Raw genomic sequence first — 23,408 nt, forward strand, 5'->3', positions numbered from 1 at the left:
AAATATTAAATATTTATTTAGCGGAGTCGAACTATGCGCAAGTTGAAATTTTTTATCCAATGCCTAACTTTTCAAATGATTTTTTTTTTGTCTAAGCTCATCTTTCGAGCTTTATATATACTTTTTTATCTTTTCAAATTTAAATAAAATTTCAAGTTTAAACGAATAATGAGTAAATTATCCCACCTTAAATCAACCAACTCAAACCGGAGTTTATAAAGGGCCGGGCCCAAACAAAGCAAACTCTACTGGAAGGCATGCCCAATGATCAAATTAACGACGTGAATACCGTTCATACTTACCTGTCCGCATTTCGAAGTTTTCAGATTCTTGCTGTTTTCTCTCTTTCCCTGCTTGGCTGGTTCTCAAGAGGAAAAGGAATCAAATAGCAAAATTAAAGAAAAAGTTCTAATTGAATTTGAATCCTGTTAAATTTCCTATTAGCCTCGATCAATAGAAATTAAAAAATTTCCCTCAAAAATTTTTTTGATGGTCCTGCTTCAACCATCCAATCAAGCAAATAGATCGATCTTAAATTTGCTGTCTTTTTAATTATTATCGATTTATTATTATTATTATTATTTTCTAAATGGATTCTAGCAGGCGAGCGGTGGAATCGTACTGGAGATCGCGGATGATCGATGGGGCAACCTCGGATGAAGATAAAGTAACGCCCGTTTATAAGTTAGAAGAGATCTGCGAGCTCTTGAGATCGTCGCATGTTAGTATTGTCAAAGAAGTTTCAGAGTTTATCTTGAAACGACTCGATCACAAAAGCCCTATCGTCAAGCAGAAGGTAATTTCATTCAATTCGCTTTGAATTTCTTGTTTTCAGTTTGGTTGAATGATGGAATTTATAGACAGCTCTAAATCATATTTGTTGTTTTAGATGAGAAAATTTTTGCCGGGGAAGTCTTTTTTGAGAACTTTAACTCAATTTTAGTCAAATGGTTAAAGTAAGGATCATAAAATTTACCCAAGTTTTAACTTTTAAGTCGTCAAATATCAGTATTAAAGTATCACTTTGTTTTTGCTCATAAAAGCAATAGGCTATTAACAAAAATTAACAACTAGAGGAGCCTTATATCCTTCTAGGCGAATAAGTCTTGTCATGTAAATGCTGCGTGTTTAACGTGTGGGCAAGTTTTTTTCCCAGAAGTGAATTATTAGAGCATGATATGATGATACTCAGTGGGTAGTGGGATCTTGCAGGCTTTGAGGCTGATAAAGTATGCAGTTGGAAAGTCTGGTGTGGAGTTTAGGAGAGAGATGCAGAGGAACTCAGTGGCTGTTCGTCAGTTAATTCATTACAAGGGACAGCTGGATCCCTTGAAAGGGGATGCACTTAATAAGGCCGTGCGGGAAACAGCTCGTGAGGCTATTTCTGCTATATTTGCAGAGGACAATAATACCAGTAAGCCTTCTCCAGCAGATGACTTTAACAAAAGAATAGAAGGATTTGGCAACACAAACTTTGAAATGCCATCAAATGAGAAGAAATCATTTCTAAGTGAAGTAGTTGGTATTGGAAGTGCTTCTATCAAGCAGGGAATTAGTAGTTTCACTCAGGGTCCTTCGCTTAGAAAGAATGATAATGGAAGCTACAAAGGTCCTACTCTTCGGAGGTCGTTGACTACAGAAATTGACCATTCTGATAAGTACAATCCAGCTGAATTGCGCAATGACTCTCAAGAGTTTTCCAATAATACTTCTAATGGAACTTGGGGCCTGGATTCGAGAGTATTAAAGACAGAAACGACAAATGGGGAATCTAGCTCAAATTATTCAGCGACTAAAACTCGTGAAGAGAGATTATTGGAAACTATAGTTACATCTGGTGGTGTCCGTCTACAACCTACTCGAGATGCTATTCAGGCTTTCCTTGTGGAGGCTGCAAAGCTTGATGCATTGGCTTTAAGTCATGCTCTTGAATCTAAGCTTCTATCTCCATTGTGGCAGGTAACTTGCTATTCCTTTGTATCGAATCATTGGACGACAAGATCACGTACTTAGCTTTATCCCAGGTTATCTACCCAAACTATTATCACTTCAACCACTTGTCAATCATGCAGTCCTACTGTACTATGTGATCATGTTTCATATTGGTGATAATTTTGTATTGATATCTTTTACAAACCAATGAATGGCATATTTGTGTTTTTTATCTCTTAACAAGAATTTTTGATGGTCAGGTTCGCATGAAAGCGGTGTGTGTGCTTGAGTCAATTTTGAGGAGAAAGGAAGATGAGCATTTTGTGATTGTGGCTTCATATTTTACTGAGAACAAAGATGTTGTTTTGAGATGTTCCGAGTCTCCCCAAGCTTCTCTAAGAGAAAAGGCCAACAAGGTAATTATCCTAGTCAACCTTATGTTCTATTTTTAATCTGAAATAACATCATTTTTGTTTAGTTTAATGTCCAGCCTAGAGCACTGTTTTTCGTGCCATGCTTGTATGGTTCCCCCCCCACCTCCTTTTGCTAAGCAACTAAAACAAGCTCTGATTAAATAAACTGAAATCATGGAGGATAAAGAAATTCACCTAACTTATGCTTGAGAACTTGCTTTAGGCATATAGAAAATTTCATTTGAAGTTCTTTTTAAACATTGGTTGTATTTTGGTTTCATGATAATTGTTGGTAGAACGATTGATTTTCCTTCCTGTTTGGGTTCATTAAGGCCATGGATTTACTAATGGCATGTTTATGCAATATAAGTTGATGTACTGTATTAGTTTCTTTGTTCGATATTCACATTCTATTATGTTAGGATTGGCTTTTGCAATTTTCACATTCTATTTCAGTTCCTTTTTTATCACCCTTCAGCATAAATCACAATATTCATGTTATTTGTATGGTTATTGTGCTTAATCTCTACTTCTTTAGATATCATGATTCTGAATGTTATATGAGCTTTACCAGTTATTATGTATTCTGATGCTGATTTATAGCTGGTAAATACTATTTTCCGTGTAAATGAAATTGAAGCCACAGTTGACATATATATGTGATCTTGGTAAACAGGTGTTGATCCTTTTGAATGGAGAACAGGCAGGTGATTTGGCTAGTAATTCAGAGAAGTCTTCAAAGCCCATGACAACTCCTGTTCAAATGCCTGACCTGATAGACACTGGTGATCCTGATGATTATGATGGACAAAATACATCTATAAAAGATTCGCATAATCAAAATACTTCAAATCTGACCGGAACCCCACTTATTGATGACTTACTTGGAGATGGTATAGATGCTGGTCTGAGTCCCAGCAAACAGAAATATGATGATGATCCCTTTGCAGGTGTCTCATTTCACTCTGGCGAAGGTAGAGAAAATGTGGACGATCTTTTCTCTGGGATGACTATAGATGACATGTCAGTTGGCAATGGTAATCATGTGGCTGCTAATAAAAAATCTGAACTAATTGATATCTTTGGGACCAATTCTGAAGCTCCATTCGAGCCAGAGAATAAAACAAATTCTGTTAATGATTTAATGGCTGGCTTGTCGATGAATGAGAATCCACCTAATTTGAAGCAGAAAGGAATGACTTCTGAGGCCCCTGAAAATATATTTGCCAATATTAACACTCATTCTAGCCAACAAGCTTCTAATGGTGCTTTGAGTGACATCTTTGGTTCTCAAGCCACGGGGATGAATGCAACTCTGATGTTTCCTTTAGGGACCATGCCATATGCTGTTCCTCCCGGAATAATGTTGAACCCAGCCTTTTCCTCTCAGCCTATGAATTATGGTGCTATGGGGAGTTTCTTTGCGCAGCAGCAATTGCTTGCTACAATGTCTAACTTACAACACTTTGGTAATCTTAATGCACAAAATGCTGGGATTAATCATGTTTCCAGTGGATCAAATGGAGGATCACCTATGCCTGATATTTTCCAGTCAAATTTGCCAACTCAAACAGCTAGTTCTATGATGAACAATTCTAAGAAAGAGGACACCAGAGCGTTTGATTTTATTTTGGTAAGTTTAAGTTCTAGCATTTTCCGTTTAAGGTAGTCTTATACCAATTTCCTCGAGACATTATAAGTTACCTTTGCATTCTTGAAGTAATTGTTCCATTACTTGTCAAAACCTAAGGTCCTGGAGTGTCTTCTATTAGACATGCTTGTGACTCATCATACTTGTTATTTTATGTTTGATGACAAGCTTTACCCTCCCTGCCAGTGGTCAAAAATTATCTCAGGGCCTGTCTCTGTTTTCAATTACTTTTGCTATTTGTCTTGTGACTTGTCATACATGTTATTTTTTGTTTGATGACAAGCTTTACCCACCTTGCCAGTGTTCAAAAATTGTCTCAGCTAGTTCTTAGGTGTTTAAAACTCTTCATGCTTTCTATCCACTACTTAGGCAGATAAAGCAGCATTTTGAAGGTGGAAAATGAGAAATTAGTTAAAAATTGCTGTTTCTACTGGCATCTAGATGCAGAGATAACTAATAACTTTCTGTTGGACTTGTGAAATCTGACTTGGAAAAATATATCATCCGGTTGTCTACTTTGATGGACCAAAGCATTTTGAGTCTGTGAATGCTTTTTACTTGTATTATGCCCAATCATGCCATATTTTCCCTGCATGACTCTTTAAGCTACCTTGTGCAAATAGCAACGCCCTCCTTAAGAAGGCCTATACATGTGTTATATAATTTGGGCCTCTTCCCTTTCTCAAGATTTTTTATTTTCTTGGACTGCCGTAGCTAGTATTCTTTATTTTCTTTCTCTTTTCATTTTCTATGTAGCATGAGATTTAAATCAGATTAAATATGATTCAGTTCTGGAGTGAGCCATTTGTGGATTACACCTGATAATCTTTTATCTGGCTTTTGTTTTGCAGGACCATCTTGCAGCCGCTCGTGATCCAAAGAGGACTGTGTAAGGTATTGTCTTGAATGATGGTGATTTTCTTTCGAAATAATGAAGCCGTTATATTACATGCATCTTTGACCATTGCATTGCATGTAATGTAAATAGGTGGGAAACATCCAAGTCAAAAAGAATAAGCTACAATTTTGTTGGGAAAATGTTGTGCAGTTCGCTATTATAGCTTTCTAGGTACTTTGTCTTTTTCTATGGTATTTGTTTTTCAGTTACTTTCTTGTTGGAATGGATTTGTAGAGTTTCTGTACCGCCTGTTTTTCCCAGCGCCACCACGAGAAAAGCGTGTTTCCACCGGTAAGGCATTTCGACTGAGACAATGTACATCAACAGCAGGTCTTGACTCTTAAAACTCTATGGAGCAGTGAAGTTGAATTGCCCTTTTTCAAACTTACATGTTTTGATCTGTTAAAATGCCTGCAAATATTATGTATTTATGTCTTAAATTTATAGAAAATGGCTGTTTTTTCTTTTTTTTTGCCCCTAGCTTTATAAATGTATGCTCCACGTGCAATTAATTTTGGGTTTTACGTTACTAGCCTTTTGAATTTCCAAAATAAATTATTAAAATTTACGACATTAATTTTATTACATAAGTAAAAATAAATAGGCATTTTGTTGTCGATGAAATTTGAAAGCTATTAATTGGTTCGAGAAATCTTGTTGGCTTTTTTGATATTCAAATGTTGATTTTATCATTAGTTTCTTCTCAAATCATTTTAAAAACCATAATGGGTAAATAAAAAAGAAAAGAAATAAGTACTTTATTTTCAATAAATCACGATCATTGATTTTCTTAAATTAAATACTCTCGGCTATTGCGAATATTCTCCAAGTTGGTTCTTACATTTTTCCAAAAAACAGGAACTAAAAATGAGTACATTATGCACGCTGGGATAAATGTATAGGATATTAGTAAATATTTGGAAGTTATATCTTTATAATGTATGCTTGGATAAGTCATCCAATACGAGTATATATTTGATGAAGATATATTGAATTAAAAGTTATATATTTAAAGAAATATATTGTATAATAATCATGTTTGGGTACGAGTAAAACAAATATTTAATGAGTAAAATAATGACAAATATGAATTGCACATAGATTTAAAACATCGAATGATTGTGTAAAAGAAAATTGAAAAGTCCGGATAACTATTTCATCCGAAGTAATATTCGCTTCTTAGCATATCTACACATCAATGTGTATGTACAAGTACAAATTGTGATCCCAAAGTAATGTCAGTATAATCAAATGTCCAAAGGGGATTTAGTGGCGTTGCCCGAGAAGAAAAGATTTAAATTAAGGTGTTTTAGAGTTAGGGTCTTGGAGGTTGCTCCACGATGTAACATCCATCTTCTTGGTTCTTTTGAGTTGCTTCGCAGTGTCCAAACGCTCAGACGAATATGGTGATGGAATCTTGTTAAGCAGTAAATAAAAAAATGATTTAGCACAGCTGTTGTTAGCAAAAGAGAAGAGGGGACAACAATGAAGTCCTTACCAAAGATGGTATGTACTTGTTGATCGCTGCTAACATTGCTGCATGGCCTACAGCTGATACCTGGCAATAAGATTAGGGAAAAAGATGAATATATAAGCTAACTTGAATTGAAGCAGGGTAACACTACCGAGTTATGTTATTCAGATTCAAGAGTGAATGTCGGGATACGGGCATGGATTCGACACGGGTATATGTGTTTGCAATGTGGGTAGTATGCATGTGTAAGAGTGCTCATGCAAAACAAGTAGGGATCACAGGATACACCAACAAGCATGCTGCCTAATCTCCAAGTAGCCACGGGCAGGCCTTTAGATATATTGCATATAATGGTTCACTTATGGGGGTTGCTTCCTAGATGGACTGCATTCTAGGAACCAAAACATGGCTGCCAACTAAACTACCAAAACATGGCTGCCAACTAAACTAAGCATAATGAAAGGAAGTTAATGAGACATTTCAAAAAGGATAGTAACGGATGAATGCTCATCCGAAAAAGTATTATGATGACGTATTCCATTTGGTTGTCCTCTTTAATTTTTTCAAGATCTGGAAACAAAATGATTCACCATCAAGGAAAGGGAAACTAATAGACCTAATCAATGAATTTAATGATGGGGTTTTATCATAGCAAATCAACCTCTGAATGATGAAAGTGTTGGTTATAGAGAGGAGTTATACTGCTTACAGGAAGAAGCATTAGAATTGTAACAGGGATAAGTGTAGCAATGTCATTCAGTGTTCTTTTTAACTTCCTTTTTTCTCTGGCTGTGACCTTCTGTCCACGCAATTGCTTTGCAAGTAGCTCAAGGGAAACTGTGATGTCGACAAATAGCAACTGAGTTCCCAAACATACATCCTGCAAAATTTTCGTTGTTTTATCATCAGTGCTCAAAGTATAAGACCTAGTATGAATCTGTTCAGTGACAAGATGCTGGGTTATTGGCCTTACCCTACTTGAAGCAATCAATTTGATGCAGTATTTTCTAATTAAACTTTCATTCAGGGAGCTTGACTTGGAGATGCCAGTTCCCTCCTCCAAGGATACCGTATCTTTCCCGGCTGAACCGAAGAGCTGCAGCTGTCAATAGTAAAAAAAAAAAAAAACTGTAAAGCAGTGGTAACAGTTGTCCACATGTCTGCGTGTATGATTAAGCTGTCAAGATTTTGCATTTGATTTTCACAATCTCAGAAAGCTACCTGCCAAAACAGTGACTAAATAATGTTAATTTGTTCAGTGTTATTGTTGGCTTCAGGACTGCATATCAGTTTTGCATCAGTAAATGAAGTTTCCTGGTGGGTGGTCATATTCTTTTTTGTTAGAGAAGGTTGTATAATAGAAGGCATATCAGGCTTGCAGAAGGGAAAACTGTAAGAGACCTTGACAGTTGAGACTAGGCATCACCACATTGCTCATCTGAATCACTTTTATACCCCTACCCTTATACTAAATTCAATGACATACACATTCTTTAGTACCTTTATCATCATCAACCAGACAACCCTGGTCCTACCGGCAGTCTACTTATTCTTCCACCTTTGAACTCAACTTCACTGGTTATCTGGTACTGTCATCATCATTGTTTATACGATCATGTCAGGTTTTCCCCAATATCATTGCAGCAAATGGTTTCTAGAAAAGGACCTCTCTTTTGATGCTTTCTAGGGTAATGCCCTTTCATAAATTGTGGTTTCGGCCAATCATGATGTTTCACATGCAAAATACAAAGGCCTTTCAACTTTTAAAGACTTTTTCCCTGACTGGTATTTGATCAAAGTACAAACTTGAAGCACTTTAGTAGTCACTCCATCTATCACAGTTTCCTCTCTTAATTATTTCCAGTACGAGGAAGGTGTATCCTCATGAGATTGTTAAATTCCTAGTCAAATAACATTGCTTGAACTGTATTCATCCTACTTACAGTCATACAGGATTTCACCATTATTATTGTTTTTTCCTTCAAATCTGCAGCAAGTTTGCCAATGGAATTTATAGTGAAAGGAAATGACATAACATTGCATATCTGAATTTAGAATCCATACCCTTTTCGTCAGACACAAATGTCTAAATTCATCGATTTGAGGTTCTTCTGTTGTCAGTGTTTCCAAGACCTCCGAAAACCGGGTTGTGCCACTGCCAATAGCTCCCGTAGATGGTCCGTCCTTAGAGTCACTCGAGTTTGTAATCTTTAATGGTTCCCTGCTAGAGAATTCAATATTAGTTCAATAATGTGTTCTTTTAGTACAAAGTTCATTCAACTGTGGAGAACACCATGGGAATGCCATATGAAACAACCAACATACCCTGATCTATCGTAAGCAGCCCAGTAATCTTCCAGACATATACATAACAGCTTTTGGCTGAAAATTTCAGATAACCATATCTTTAATTTCCAATTTACTAAAAAAAAGGATGACTTAAAATATTATGGTAGAAATATTATTGACTACCTCTGGAGCAAGAATGCTAACAACTGAGAATCTAAGGGCTGCTGAGTTGAGCGGCTGAAGTGAGCAAACCCAGAAAACACATCATAGCAAACAGTAAAAACTTTTGACAATATGATTTCTTTCTCTGCTTGTATCGTGTGCTGCTTGGACCTTCCTTTATCAGAATACCTTGTGCAAGAAATTGTATCATAAAAATCAAGCCATCCAATTTCATCAGTTACTACCTGTACGTATAATGTTAGCCTTCGGGTTAGTTCTGGATTCAAGGGTTGGAAAAATGTCAGATTGAGATTGACTCTACAGTTCAATGTGATGTCCTAATCCAGGAATAGAGGGGTAAGAATAAAATGCAAGAATTCTTGCCAAGCTCAATGGGTAAATCAAATGGCTTGTTTTAGGCATTTTCAACATAAAGGCATAATAAAACTAACCTCCATGAAGAATTGGTAAACTGATATGGAAGAGAATTCTGGGTAAATGAAAAGGATGCCACACTCCAAGTAGCTGCACCCAAAGCACTAACTCTTATGGCATATTTCAATGTGCAGTTATCTGGAGTCAATGAACTCAAACACATTTTACCTCAGGAAGTCCTTCACCAGCTCATCAAGATCGTTTATGCGCAATTGCGACAAAAACAATCTAGTCCGCCTTCCTAGATATGCAAAAAGTCCTAACGTAGCCAAGCTATCTGCTTGAACCTGTCAAAATTTTAAATCCAAATATTTATATAACTGCTTAACAATGTAAACCATGAAGCCAGGGAAATATTCATACATGACATGGAAATCATGAGACAAACCTTGCTATTAAATGCCAGTTTGCCTGGAATTGTGGTTTCTTTGGTGAAAGCTACTGAGAGTTTTCTCTGAGCCAACCCTATCCAAAATTCTAGATCATCACTCTTCTTGCCAGACAGAACCTTTGCTCCAAAATGTGACAGGAAATGAGTTTCAAATCCTGCCTCAGTAGCTAACTTATGTAATTTGTCGACCGAAACAATACCATGTGAAAGATCCATAAGCTCCGCTATAGCATCGCCTACTAATATTTTAGACAAGGGACAAGAGATATGTTCAGAGCACCATTTCTCTACAGCAGCACAGCAGCTTATAGCCACAATAATTCCTGCAACGCCACTGAATATTCTTGTGTTTAGCTAGGTTAAACCATAAGTTACACAATAATCAGTGAATTTCTCCAAAGGTGAAATTCCTAGCATGTTTGCAGAAATAAACATACAAACCTCATTCATAGTTACCATAGGGACAGAGTTGTTAAGTAGGGAGGGTGTCAATAATCCTAGAGGGAAATAAAAACTTTTAGTTGAAAGCAAAGGAGTTTTTTGAGCAAACCTTCCTGCATACTCCGTAGACCATTTCTTTAACAATGGATTGAAAAATTCTGCCATCCGTGGAAGTTCCACCACTCTGAGCCATTCTACCAATTCTGGATGTCTCAGTTTCAACCGACTTTCAATGAATTCCTCTAATGAATCTGTCTCTGTCGTCAAACTGAAGCAAATGGCAAAACAAAATGTTAGAGCTGCTAAGCACCAATAATCACCAAGCATTCCTGAGAAGGAGACTAGAGAGTAGACTTGACCAGAGTCAGAGAATTCTTGGGGAGTTTTCTGCAGGTATTAGCACAAAAACCGAGTGTAATCTAATAGTATGAAATCTTTGAAAACAAAAGGAGTTGGTTTCTGGAGTTTTAGATCTTTTGTATCATCATAAATGATACCGATAATAGAAATTAAAGAGCTGCCACAAAAACTTACATCTTTCTAACTGGGGATGGATTGTTATGACGTTCTTGAGAGAGCAAAATCTCCACTTCGATTACGGTTTTCAACATAGCATAAACAGCTACCTGAAGAATCATATTAGTGAATGATTCTTCTCCAATATCACATTTCCTTTAGTAATTCGCAAAAAAATGTCCTATCTCAATTCAACAAAAGTATCTATGGACCATGTGATAGTTCAAGGAACTAACAACACACGAAACACTATGAGCTTACACCATATGTTTAACCTATCTATATAAGTAGTTCCCAACAACATGAATGCCAATACCTTAAATGTACTATTAGTAGAATATTTTCTAAAAATGCACAAGCTCCTAATTTGCTTGTACTTATTTGGGGCTTTTAAGCATATACCTGATGAGCGATACGTTTATGCCATTGATGCACGTCCTTTCCATTCCAAGCCATTGCAAGCTCAGCACTGGTTCCATCCAATTCAAGTGACTCAACTGCAAGGGAAAAGCTTCTGGCAGATTCATGTAATACCCAAAGAAGACAATTCACCCTATTGAATTTGGTTGCAGGAGAATCCGCCTCAGGTAAAAGAACCTCATTGCCAGTATCAGAGGGATCACAAGGAGGCGAAGATGACACTGATGATAATGCACCTAGAAGTATAGCCTTTGAAGAAGTATAACCAGCAAACCATAATCCAAGTAAGTTGCTCTTCTTTGCAGTGAAATGACTCCCCCGCAGCCTTGGGTGGAAGTTTGAGCGGTGGAATGTACTTGAACTAGGCTTCCAATCCCATCCATAAGAAGATTGAAAATTTTGTCTGTGACAGATAAAATATGTTCAACTCCTCAAACCAACAAATCCATTAAATACTAAATTGCTTCCCCCCATCTTCCATTTTGATTCATTTAGCCTTTTCGGTTTTCAAAGAGAATTAATGAACTGATCCAAAATGAATATTACATGAATCAGATGAGCAATTTACAGTACATTACTGGGTTCTAAGTCCCAAACGAAGTCAACACAACTTCATATAACCAAAAAGAATCAAATAAAAATGAATGCCTTTGAATCAGATGAAAAGAAAATAGCAAATGCAACAAATTAAAGATTTCTACGAATTTGATACAACCAAAGGCACCAAACAAAAAAACCAGGATTTTTTTTTTGGGTATTCTTGAATCCGTTTGAAGGAGTAAAACATTGAAGACGTGGATAAGGGAGAAGAAAAAAAATAGAAACTTACGTGTAATAGGAGAAATGGGGCAGTTGAAGAAACAAATGGGAAGCCATGGAATGGAAGCAACAAAGAAGAAAAAGGCAAAAGGGGTGTTAGTCATTTAAAATGATAAGAAATAGAACTTTGGGCAGCGAAAGCATCGAGGTAAGTAGGTAAGTACACGGTTTATAATATTAGTTTGTTGTTTTTTTAATTACAGGTAGATGTTCTTGTTGCCTGTCCTTGGTTTCGTCTCCCGCCAGCCTTTTCTTTTTCTTTTTTCTTTTTTTAATGACAGATAATTTTGTGTTAGAAAAAGATAAAATGAATTTAAATTTGATTTAACCATTTCAACTTGAAACAGTCCACTCAATCAACTTACTACTTTAATATCATTCTCCATTATTTAGAAAAGAAAACCTAATTGATCTCTTTAACCCAGGATTTGAATGTGAAAAAGAAGAAACTGTGATGTTGGTTATTGCATGCATCGTCTTAAACAATTTCTCTCTGGATTTTCATCTTCGATCAGATTAATTGAATCCAGAAGCTCAATGAAAATAATAAATTTATATGAAAAAAGGGATTGTAATTCATTCCTTTTGGTTTATTTCAGTCGGTTATCTCCATTGATTTTTTAGTATCTAAAATTAATAACTAAGTTGGTTGAATGAAGCGATATTAAATTTGTATATTTGAAAATATTATAGTAAATATTTTACTTTATAAACTTTGTCAATTTGTAAAGGAATATGCCACTTAAACAAAGGAAAATTCCTATGAGCCCAAGGGGGAAAAAACTTAGTGCAATAAATCTTTGATCAGTTATTGTTGAGATGTGAGATGATTAGCAATTCGGCATTAATATATCATTTTTCTGAATATTCTTTTCCGACAGATGCTTCCATCTCCGATGAGTTCCCAAATCCAAGTTCCGACAAGTCCTGCTTTGCCATCAAGTTCCTGTGAAAAAGAACAAACATTTTTCCATTTTAACTCGTACTTATATAAATGCACATATTATATACCAACATACAAAACACACACGTATATTGCGACTTAGTTTACACAATATAAAAATTTTAATGCCTAGAGTGTGGATTAGCACAGGATTTCAGATCAAGGATTAACTAATTTCATCCACCATAATCACTGAGTACTCATGAAATATCTTTACAAATTTCTGTTCAAAACATTCAACAAAAACTTTTTTCTCATATTAGATTACTAAATCTGATCTTGTGCGGGGTTGTGTCTTGCATGCATAAAATGTTATGATATGAGATTTTTAGCAGATACAGGGACTGGAACTACATACAGAAGATCATTCAATCGAACCAGCAAAGTAAGATTCTGAACAAATAGATCAAAATTTTCTGAAAGAAAAATTTTAAAAATATATATATTTCTTGCAGCAAGAAAATTGAAGGCAATTGAGGCTCACTTTTCCATTCGACACTGCAAGTATTTCTTGGAGAATTGCCTACATTTTTCCGATTTATGACCAGAAGTTTTAAGGCAACTGAGGTACTCTTTCTTCTCCTTAAGGAATTAGAAAAAAAGGTTAGTAACATTGAAGTTACAAACACAATTCAAGACCTCAATTAGAAAATCTTGTTTCAAGAAAATACTAGTACTTCTTTTAAAGAGCTCCAAGAATGAAAAGCAAGATTGCTTACCAAGTCACACTCATGCAAATGATCCAAAGGGAAGATGCCCTTCTCGGGTGGCACTGGTCTCAGCCCTCTATTCCCACCAAATGCACCTCCTATTCCAAATGGGTGAACTCACTGTTTTAAAAACAAGGCTATACAATTTGGGAAAACTACAAAAAAAAAAAAGAAAAAAGAAAAACTAGTATCCTCAGAGGACATTTATCGAACACCTAACCAGCAATTTAAACTACACTAAATAAAATGAAGTGTTCTGAAGAACAACATAAACAAAAGGCAATTTTCTTCCCTAAGCTTCAAAGGGATTGGACTTGGCAACTTTTTAAAAGCATGGGAACACGATATATTTAAGGACTATACTGGCAAGCTGAAAATTTTCAAGAGACTGATTCTCAAAGAAACAAATTTCTCTCGTAAGAAGGAAAAGAAAAAAGAGAAAAAAGAGGAAGTTAATTTCCATGTTATGGAATTACCTGCACTCATTTTACAATGTGTTTGATCGCTGATTTGCCTACGTCTTCAGCTCTTCCAGTGCCAGCCAATCTGCAATTCTCCCAATAGACTCTGGTTCTAAAAATGGCAACTTTTAGATTCAGAGTTTTTATTTGAGAATTGAGATTTACTGAAGAAGCTTAGCTCAGAATCAGGCCTACCGAAGAGGCCCATTTTTAACATGTAAATTAACCTTAAATATTGGGCTGTCGTTCATAAAAAGGCCCAATTATTTAGTATTTTAAACGCTAAAAATGGAACATATGAAAACCCAACATGGCCTGTTAAGTGTTTGTTGAATATATATGCTAATTATGAAATCTATAATTAGATAAATAAACTAGATTTGGAAAAGCCATACAGCCATCATAGAAAAAAAAAAAAAGGGCCATTATCTTGTAGTGTGACCAAGTCATCTGATAATAAAAAGAAATATTAATAAAGGTGGAGAATTAAGAATTTTATTTCTATAAAAGCAATGTTTTTTAATAACCAACCAAAAGTAGTATCCAATAATAATAATAACCAAGCAAGCAGGTCAACGAGATACATATTTAATCTATGTAAATCATATTATTACCTAATCCATCCTACCTTAAATTGTTAGTTAGGGATTAAAAAAACAGTTTTACTTGGTGAGAAAGTTTGTCAACCACTACAAGACATTTATTGTTTGTATTTTTTTTTCTTAAATAATTTCTCTTTTATCTATTTTATAGATTGGTCTAAAAGTTAGAGCTCAAAATAAAGAACCATTTGCAAGTAATTGTCAAAATATTTGGACTTTGTCTAAAACCTCACCTGCCAGAAATTTCATTAAGCTCATGTGATACAGAATATTGATTAACAAAATAAAATAACAATAACCATTTTATTCTGACCTCAATCGAGCAGCTGTTATGTCAACATCGATCCAAATAATATTAGCCAGGGGATACGAGAGTCTTATTACATAGAAATAGGATCATAGAATTATATGGAATATGCACTAATAAGATCTGATATAGCTAATTAACTATTGGTTATTGTGTTTAATCATTTGATTTGATACCATTTAAACGTAAAACAATAAGGAAATATTATGAGAGTGAAATCCTAACCACACAAATGAATTTGTGGGACTGATAAAATTAATTAAAAAACAGTTGGTAATTCAATTAATATTAGAATTTAACAAACATTTGCGTTTTTTATGTTCAAAATAACGAATTTGTATAAAAATAATTGTTTAATACCTGAAAACAATTCTATATTTGTACAAACCCATGTGTGTCTAAGAATTGTGAGACCAAATTATAATTTATGTATGGGATAGACAGAGACGGACAGAGATAGGAGTCAAATAATTGAGAAATCAAAAATAAAAATTGAAAAAAAAGGTGGGATTTTGAGACAAAAATATCTTTGATTTGTTGTGTGTTGTGATGGAAATCTGAATCCGATTAAATCGGAGGTGAAAAGGGTCCCATCAACAAAATCTCTGAGTTGTTTTTTCGCCAACATGCGTTGTGATGAAATCAGTGCGGAAACTTCTTGCTATCAGCCAGGGGTAACAATTGCATAATAAGTTCTTCGTATTTTAATCTTATTTATTATTTTTTTTAAGAAAAAAGAAAGATGGAATCTTTTCTGATCATGGTTTACACAAAACAAAAACAATCTATGTTTCTAAAAAAGCTGAAATTTGAATTTTAACTCTTGTCTTTGTCTTTCTCTTATCCCATTTGATATTGCATTTGCTACTTTTAAGGTGAAATTCAATTAATTTATTATATAGTTATCTTAAATAACTATATAAATATCTCCCGGTAATAGATCAAGCGTTGAGGTTCTCCATGAGTAATTTAGAACAGCGGCGATGATTGAAGTTATCATGATGTGGCTATTTTTGGTTTGTTTGCTCATAATGATATGTGGTTTTGAATAGGCTAAAGAAGGTGTGGTAAAAGACTAAAGACAAAGAGTGAATAACCCCCCCCCCCCGAAAACAAGGTTCCCAAAAGGGAACAAATGACTTTATGAGGCAAATTGAAACGTTGCAGCAGCAACAATTGGATTTGCATAGACGTGTACTATCCACTACCTTTCACCATGGCTATGCTGAGTCTAGCACAGAGAGCCGACCCATTCTCCCATTGGCCCCACGCCTAATACAATAATGGATAAAATTAAAATACAACATCAGTATATGAGTATCTCGACTCACATTTTCTTATGTAATTTTTTTCTTGCATCTTCTTTTAAGATGTCATAATTAATAATTTTAAATTAAAAATTTATTTATACTTTTTTACATAAAATGAAATTGCTCTTCTCATTAAGCTAAAGTTTTGTTTATTTTTCCTTCTATTTTGTTTGCTAGCATAATGGTAGGTAAGGTTAAGGGTCACATTGGAAAGGAGCGTCTTTTTTTAATCTTTCTTTTTTTCTATTTTGCAATAAATAAACCTTCTATTCCCTATTTTCTCTCTATATATTCCATAGAAGGCTTTCACTTTTCCCTTGCCTTAATCGTGCGCCTTGGAAATCAACAAAACTTGGGCTCACACTCTTTAAAGACAAATGACAAAACCAAACCATTCTTCATCATCAGAAGCTGAAAGCTGGAGCAGCAACAATACTAATAACTCCAATTCATCATCCCCAACATCATCTTCTTCGGAAACTGTCTTGTCCAGGAAACTCAATGGTAAGAGAGGTAGGGACACAAGCAGCAAGCACCCAAGTTACAGGGGAGTTAGAATGAGGAGTTGGGGCAAATGGGTGTCTGAAATCCGTGAACCTCGCAAGAAATCTCGCATTTGGCTTGGCACTTTCCCTACCCCGGAAATGGCTGCTCGTGCTCACGATGTTGCTGCTTTGAGCATCAAAGGTGACTCCGCCATTCTCAACTTCCCGGACCTTACGGAGTTTCTTCCTCGACCCGTTTCATTACTGCCCCGTGACATCCGAGCTGCTGCTGTTAAAGCTGCGTCAATGGTCAACTTCAACGCGATGACGTCATCTCCTTCGTCATCATCTGTGGTATCTGAATCTTCATCCTTGTCAGAGTCAAATGCCTCGGATGAACCTGAGGAGCTCAGTGAAATTGTTCAGTTACCTAACATAGAAGGGAACTTCGACTCGTTGTTTGACTCGCAGAACGAGTTCATACTCCTTGACTCGGTCGATGGGTGGGTTTATCCACCACAAGATTTCTATGGAGGATTTTATGATCAGATATGGGTTACTGAGAATTTAACAGCGGCCAGCTTTGAAACTACTTTCCTGTGGGAATAATTTACTACCTTTTCACTGTTTTTCTTTATTAGGGTTGCTGTAATTTTCTAGGGGGAATTATTCGATTTGTTTGCCTATTTTTGCTAACTGGTCACTTGTCGCTTTCCATGTTTTTGTAATATATAGAATCACACAAACCAAACCATAGCTAGGTTTTCTCATTTCTGTCCAAAATATATAAATTTTGTATACATCTTGAAGAAATTGATGAGGGGGTTTTTTTTTTTTTAATTAAAGTTCATGGATATAACAATTTGTGGTTGTTGTATTAGCTTTTTCATAGAACTTTTGAGGAACTAGAATTAAATGGTTGTCTTCTTTACTAGACAAGCTTTCTCAAATCATCGCATATAATGTGAATTATCATAATTTCTTATATAAAAATTTCAGTTGATAAACTTTAAATTTTAAGATGAGTAAATCAATTCATCATTTAGCCTCTATGGTTAAACTTCCAATACTAGCAGCACTATGGTTTAAAATGATTTTGCAATTAATAAGACTAAAATTAACAGGATAGGTTAATATTGAGATTGTTTAATAGAAATACCCAAACTTATTATAACTAAAGAATTTTACTATAAAATAAAATAAAAAAGATCAGATCTCTGTATACCCGTATGCTCATTTTCGTCATCTCAAGCCACCTTGACTTTTGTGAACCTAATCAAATTAGATATGTTAGAAAAAGAAGCTGTTGTTAGAAGACACTGAGAAATTGTAGGTGCATTCGAACTAAAGATGATGTCACTTTTTAATTAAAGCTAAATTTCATATTCATATAGAATTAAATTTTTTATGCTATTGCGAATTAAAATGTACCGTTGAAGACATTTGAATTTTGATAAAGATAAATTGAAGATATGACATATACGCAATAAAATGGACCGTTGGAGGGAGATTTATTAAAGAAGAAGAGAGAGAGAGAGAAAATAAATGTAGACATAATGTCAAACGAATAGGATAAAATGTTTTACCTTTCGATGTCGAAATGTGGAGAAAACATTTTGTTTTGGGAAATCAGTTTGATAGGCCAAACACGAGTTTTTGTCTTTCTAGTTAATTACTGTTTATGTGTGACTAGGATTTCCATTCTCCAGAAACAAATCATTGTTATATACGCACTTAAACAGAATTCCAATGAAATCTTCTGGCATTATATCACAACTGGAATTGATATTTTATGTTTTTTTTTTCTTAAATTTCAGTGAAGTTTAAAACTCTGTATTGTGAGATGTGAATTTTCAGTTTCATCATGCATGATTTTTTCTTTATAATTTAAAATTATTCTGATTTTTTTTGTTTATTTGTGTTTTGATTTGATTATGCAATTTAATTGTTTAAACATGGGTTTTATGATTGGACTATGATTACACAGTAAAACTTAAAAATTATTCACGATTATCTAATAATAGGGGAAAATTATCTAATTTTGAAGTGACTGCTAGGTAGAAAATTGTTTGGTTCTAGATTGTGGATTTTAAGTGGGAAAACGAACTAATCTACATCTGTATCCATAGTGGAATTCAAAATTTTAAAATTAATATATAATTTGATTAAATTTGGGACAAGTTTTCAATTTGAAACTTAAAATTTAACGAGACGTAAACAATTGACAAGCAATATAAACTTGTCGTTGTTATTTATACCGTTAGGTTTAGGAGTATATAATACAAACTTGTGTGACAAAAATGAAACAGTCGGTATCTATTTTAATCACCAATCTTGACAAAAATTAAAAAAAAAAAACCATACATAACATCCAGATAAGGCATTAAATCTTAGGAATAATATATTTTTTGGTCCTTAAATTTGATAATTAAATTCACTTTGATATTTTTTTATTCACTTTGGTATTTTAACTTAATAATTGGATTTATTTTTATCACTGAACTTAAAAAAATATAAAAGTTTAATGATGAGAGTGTCACATTCAGTTTTTCTAATAACTAGGGGTGAGCGTTCGATTGAATCGAGTAGAAAAGTTTAAAGTTAATCAAGTCCACGAGTCCTATTTTATCGTCCTAACTCAGTTTTATTTTTTTTAATCAAGTCGAGTTGAATCAAGTTAAATTAAAAAAAATTAAACATGCCAAATAAAAATATTGTTACAGTATAACTAATTTCATATTAGCGCACATAAATTTGAAACCATATATATTTGTAAATTTTTCAAAGCAAAAAAAAAATACTTGAGTGTGATAAATTTGAATAATTAATTTTATCTTCAAAATTATTATTTTAGAACATTTTTAGAATCATAATTTTTTTATATTTTTAAAGATTTTTTTACATATAAATTTTGAAATTTTTATAATTAGTTAAAAATTTAAAAATTATTTTGAATTTTTTTTGTAATTTTTGTTGAGAGAGACTAATTTGTTTGTTTTCAAAGTTGATAATGACCAAAAAGGTATTTACACCAATCTATTATTCGAGTTATTCGAATTGTGAAATTCAACTCGAAACTCGAATTGAGTTATTTGAGTTGACTCGAATAATTCGAATAACTCAATTCGATTAACTCGAAATTAAATTTTTTTTTTCGAATCGATTTAAGTTTTACTCACTCTTAGCTATAACAAAAATAATGAAATAAGTAATTAAAAATTCATAAAAATATATTTTTTTAAAATCCATTAAATCAGTTCAACCTATTTAACTGTCATTTTTTTCTCTATTTTTTATTTTTACCAATTTCAAACAGTTTCCAAGTCAATTGGTTCAACTCCTTTGTTTAGACCATTCTATCAATTAGTTCTTAGTCTTTCTGATTTGGTCTTGTTTCAATAACACTAGTCACACCTCATCAAATCTTGACAGAATCCAAGTTTGGGGATCAAAATGGATCTAGTTGTCAAATTCAAAAATCAAAGTCGACCAAAAAATACAAATACCAAAATAAACCTAATTACCAAGTTGAGACCCAAATTTATATTGCCCCTAAAATTTAAAAAAAAATAAAATCATAACACATAAAAAGAATATACCAACATAACATACACATCATAAAAGAAGTGCTCCTTTAATTAATTGCAATTATTAAAGTAATTATTTTGATCCCTAGGCTGTCATTGTTTAAAGCTAGAAGAAATTGTAGATGGACTCCACCATGTTTAATGCTAGAAGCAAAGACAAATGTTAGGTTAAATTGTTTGATCATATATCTAATAGAAAAGGAAAATGTTTCAAAAATTGGTTTAAGGATTGACTATTTTTAATTGTGTTGTTTTTCTACGAGAGATTATTTGTTAAATCCTTATAAAAACTCGTGAATTTTGTTTATTTTCTAACCAAACCACTAATGCTTGTAGATAAAAAGTCTTTATAATATTTATTAATGCCTGTACGATAAGTTAATATTTGTCATCAATTGGGCACAAAAAATAAATTTAGATATTTAGCAACATTTTTTAAAATATTTTGTTGCAAAAAAAAAAGCACATATTCCATTAGTGAAAGTCAATTAATTGGTATGGATGCATGTTTTAATTAATTTATATTCTGAATTTTTAAAATAAATGAAACCCAATTGTTAGTGTTGATAATTAAGGGGATTTTGATTTTGACCAACCATCTTCTCCACATCTTTGCTGTTTTCTTTAGGGAAATTTGACTATTTATCAATTACAGCTCTATTGGAAATGACTCGAAGACGCTAGAACATCAATTCTAGCCTTACAACCTGCAATAAAAACCTATAAACATTTCAAGTTGATTAGAGAAAATTCGCAGATTTGCACGTCATTCCTCTAATCTGGTTGAAAAAATTATGAAAACTTTTTTGGACTATGTTATTTTCTTAAATAAATTAAATCGCATAAAAATAAAGCTTTATCGTTTCATAAATAAATTACTTTGATACAAATTCAAGTTAAATATTTATTTGGATAAAAATTAAAGTTAATTTTTGACATTTTCGAAATTAATATTTTATCATATAAAATAGTAATGTAAATTATTTAAATAAAATTCAGTTTTTTTTTTTTGAAAAATGCCATATTGGTTTTCTTATGACTTGACTTAATATATATGTATTCGTTTTAGTCGTCAACTTACAAGTTGTGTATAAATAATGAGCTTTGATTCTAGTTTGCATGATTCTTCTATGTTAACAAGTGATGATAAAATAATGGGTAAACTATTAAAATTATCACTTTTGTTTACCTCAGATTACATTTTAGTTATTTATATTTGAAATGTTACATTTTAGCCATTTACTTTAATATGTTGTAACATTTTAGTGACTGAGTCATTAATTGCCGTTAACGGTGTAACGATAAGCTGACGTAATACGTTAAATCATCATTTTAAACAAAAATTTTAGGTTAAATTATACAATTGGTCCCCATATTTTTTTTATTTTGAGCAATTTATTTTTTCTTTTATGTTATTTTAACCCCCTTTTTTTTCATTCTCTTTTGCTTCTCCCTTTGTTTTCCTCCATTCTCCATATCTTTTAATGTAATTTTCTATGTTTCCTATTTGTTAAAACTAGTCCCTATATTTTTTTTGAACAATTTAATTTTTTTACTTTTTATTTCTTTATTTTCCTTTTCTTCCTCCCCTTTAGTTTTAACAAATATAGAACATAGAAAAACTATATTAAATGAGATGGAGAAGGGAGGAAAACAGAGGAAGAAGCATAAGAGAATGAAAAATAAAGAAAAAAAGAAAGTGAAAATAAAATAAAATAAAATAAAATATTGAATTGCTGAAAATGAAAAAAGTATGAAGATCAATTGTATAATTTAACCTAATTTTTTTGTTTGAAGTGATTGCCACGTCAGTTTACCGTTACATCGTTAACGGCAATTAACGACTCAATGACTAAAATGTTGTAACACGTTAACGCAAGTAACTAAAACATAACATTTCAAATATAAGTGATTAAAATATAACTTAAAATAAATAAAAGTGACTATTTTAATATTTTACCCTAAAATAATTAAATCGATCGTTCTTTTTAAGTATTGAAAATTATATGGTCCAACATTTTATCTAGTGCATTGAATATAAAAGAAAGTGCAAGAATTACGAACAATTTTACAAGTGTTTTATAGATCAAGTGAATAAATTATTGTTTGGGATAAATTTTAAAAATATATTTCAACTTTGACATAAAATAGTTTTGTTTTAACCTAACATGCATATGAAATTTCTATCTTAATTCAGTTATATAAATAAAATTTTAATTTTAATTCAATTTTATATATATTAAAAAATCTAAATATTTTATTAATATCATATACAAAATATATACATCTACAACTATTTGACATAGATTTGCATGATTTGACATGACTTGTTGTGTAAAACAAGCTGAAATAAGAACAAAGGGAAGAATGCATTAAAAGGGAACCGATTCACTGAAAGGGCCATAGTGATTAGCTATTCCCTTACATATACGACATCATAAAGACGTGGACTAGCTTTTATTGCAGCATTGAATTAGGGCAAGTGACCCTCCATGTGATGAAAGGGAGGCCTGAATTTGATTTTTTTTTTAAATAAAAGCTATAATAAATTGTATTTATAAACAATATAATTTAATTAGTTATAATTAGAATTAACAATTTATAATAGAAATATATTCAAACCTAAACCATATTAAATTGGGATAAAGTATATAATTAGTAGAACTTAAACTAAAATAAATCTAAATTAATAACTTACGAATGATTTATTTAGAGTAAAACTCAAACTTGAGATTTCAAAACTTTCATAATATTACCATTAAACTTAAAAGCTGGTTAGCAAAATTTGATAAATTTTCTTTTAGTTTTGAAACAGTTAAATTGGAACTATTATTTATTAAATAAACTTTTATATTTATATTTATAAAAATATATTTTAATATTAATGTGTTTAAAATAATAAAAATTAATTTATAGTTCTTGTTGATGGAGAGAGAGGAAATGGGGGGATATGGTAGGTATTGGGTCAGCCGCTGGCTCCATTCTTTCGGCTAAGCTATCTTGGACGGACCCAACCAAGATATGCAAAACGAGGGTTCGAGTATAGATAGATTTAATAATTTTTAAAAATATAATTAATTACGATATGATATGATAAAAACAATTCTTTTATTATCTCCAGCTTAATAATGAAACATGTAATCTCAAAACTATTAAATAAAA

The 23,408-nt window shown here is 32.8% G+C and overlaps 4 protein-coding genes across 9 annotated transcripts; 2 read left to right on the forward strand and 2 right to left on the reverse strand.

The window, feature by feature from the left end:
• The first annotated feature begins 232 nt into the window (after positions 1 to 232).
• Positions 233 to 5,358, forward strand: LOC107906143 (protein MODIFIED TRANSPORT TO THE VACUOLE 1). 4 transcript variants are annotated; one of them, XR_001686676.2, is made up of 7 exons: positions 251 to 796; positions 1,213 to 1,959; positions 2,193 to 2,348; positions 3,022 to 3,978; positions 4,848 to 4,890; positions 4,985 to 5,065; positions 5,156 to 5,358. XR_001686676.2 is itself a non-coding variant. In XM_016833029.2 (6 exons), the coding sequence occupies exons 1-5, from the start codon at positions 590 to 592 to the stop codon at positions 4,887 to 4,889; spliced, it is 2,109 nt and encodes a 702-aa protein (XP_016688518.2). In that variant the 5' UTR covers positions 233 to 589; the 3' UTR covers position 4,890; positions 5,129 to 5,358. The 4 variants fall into 4 exon arrangements, 2 of the variants coding, with proteins under 2 accessions (XP_016688518.2, XP_016688516.2); XM_016833029.2 differs by lacking the exon at positions 4,985 to 5,065 and having other exon boundaries at positions 233 to 796; positions 5,129 to 5,358; XR_005913888.1 differs by having other exon boundaries at positions 4,848 to 5,065.
• A 611-nt stretch (positions 5,359 to 5,969) lies between these two features.
• Positions 5,970 to 12,166, reverse strand: LOC107906142 (uncharacterized). Of its 3 annotated transcripts, none has more exons than XM_016833024.2 (14): positions 11,852 to 12,166; positions 11,005 to 11,425; positions 10,621 to 10,712; positions 10,196 to 10,354; positions 9,643 to 9,979; positions 9,423 to 9,541; positions 9,272 to 9,344; positions 8,841 to 9,064; positions 8,694 to 8,750; positions 8,433 to 8,592; positions 7,342 to 7,470; positions 7,078 to 7,248; positions 6,393 to 6,452; positions 5,970 to 6,310 (listed from the first exon to the last, which is right to left on the reverse strand). In XM_016833024.2, the coding sequence occupies exons 1-14, from the start codon at positions 11,896 to 11,898 to the stop codon at positions 6,194 to 6,196; spliced, it is 2,166 nt and encodes a 721-aa protein (XP_016688513.2). In that variant the 5' UTR covers positions 11,899 to 12,166; the 3' UTR covers positions 5,970 to 6,193. The 3 variants fall into 3 exon arrangements, with proteins under 3 accessions (XP_016688513.2, XP_016688514.2, XP_016688515.2); XM_016833025.2 differs by having other exon boundaries at positions 8,433 to 8,589; positions 11,852 to 12,156; XM_016833026.2 differs by lacking the exon at positions 10,621 to 10,712 and having other exon boundaries at positions 11,005 to 11,547; positions 11,852 to 12,156.
• Positions 12,167 to 12,583: 417 nt separating this feature from the next.
• On the reverse strand, positions 12,584 to 14,131 carry LOC107906145 (cytochrome c oxidase assembly protein COX19). Its single transcript, XM_016833030.2, has 4 exons — positions 13,971 to 14,131; positions 13,504 to 13,592; positions 13,269 to 13,366; positions 12,584 to 12,787 (listed from the first exon to the last, which is right to left on the reverse strand). The coding sequence occupies exons 1-4, from the start codon at positions 13,978 to 13,980 to the stop codon at positions 12,694 to 12,696; spliced, it is 291 nt and encodes a 96-aa protein (XP_016688519.1). The 5' UTR covers positions 13,981 to 14,131; the 3' UTR covers positions 12,584 to 12,693.
• Positions 14,132 to 16,164: 2,033 nt separating this feature from the next.
• Positions 16,165 to 17,528, forward strand: LOC121217709 (ethylene-responsive transcription factor TINY). Its single transcript, XM_041093720.1, has one exon. The coding sequence runs from the start codon at positions 16,552 to 16,554 to the stop codon at positions 17,266 to 17,268; it is 717 nt and encodes a 238-aa protein (XP_040949654.1). The 5' UTR covers positions 16,165 to 16,551; the 3' UTR covers positions 17,269 to 17,528.
• The last annotated feature ends 5,880 nt before the right edge of the window (positions 17,529 to 23,408 follow it).

Source organism: Gossypium hirsutum, chromosome D05 (assembly GCF_007990345.1).
Source record: "Gossypium hirsutum isolate 1008001.06 chromosome D05, Gossypium_hirsutum_v2.1, whole genome shotgun sequence".
Taxonomy (NCBI): domain Eukaryota; kingdom Viridiplantae; phylum Streptophyta; class Magnoliopsida; order Malvales; family Malvaceae; genus Gossypium; species Gossypium hirsutum.

Coding starts and splice junctions, on each gene's coding strand:
- LOC107906143 (XM_016833029.2), top strand. CDS start 590: ATGGATTCTAGCAGGCGAGCGGTGGAATCGTACTGGAGATCGCGGATG. Junction 797..1,212: donor GCCCTATCGTCAAGCAGAAG/GTAATTTCATTC, acceptor GGGATCTTGCAG/GCTTTGAGGCTGATAAAGTA. Junction 1,960..2,192: donor TTCTATCTCCATTGTGGCAG/GTAACTTGCTAT, acceptor TTTGATGGTCAG/GTTCGCATGAAAGCGGTGTG.
- LOC107906142 (XM_016833024.2), bottom strand. CDS start 11,898: ATGGCTTCCCATTTGTTTCTTCAACTGCCCCATTTCTCCTATTACAC. Junction 11,426..11,851: donor CCCCATTTCTCCTATTACAC/GTAAGTTTCTAT, acceptor TATCTGTCACAG/ACAAAATTTTCAATCTTCTT. Junction 9,542..9,642: donor AACTGGCATTTAATAGCAAG/GTTTGTCTCATG, acceptor AAATTTTGACAG/GTTCAAGCAGATAGCTTGGC.
- LOC107906145 (XM_016833030.2), bottom strand. Junction 13,367..13,503: donor ATTTGCATGAGTGTGACTTG/GTAAGCAATCTT, acceptor TAATTCCTTAAG/GAGAAGAAAGAGTACCTCAG. Junction 12,788..13,268: donor TTGCAGTGTCGAATGGAAAA/GTGAGCCTCAAT, acceptor TCTTTTTCACAG/GAACTTGATGGCAAAGCAGG.
- LOC121217709 (XM_041093720.1), top strand. CDS start 16,552: ATGACAAAACCAAACCATTCTTCATCATCAGAAGCTGAAAGCTGGAGC.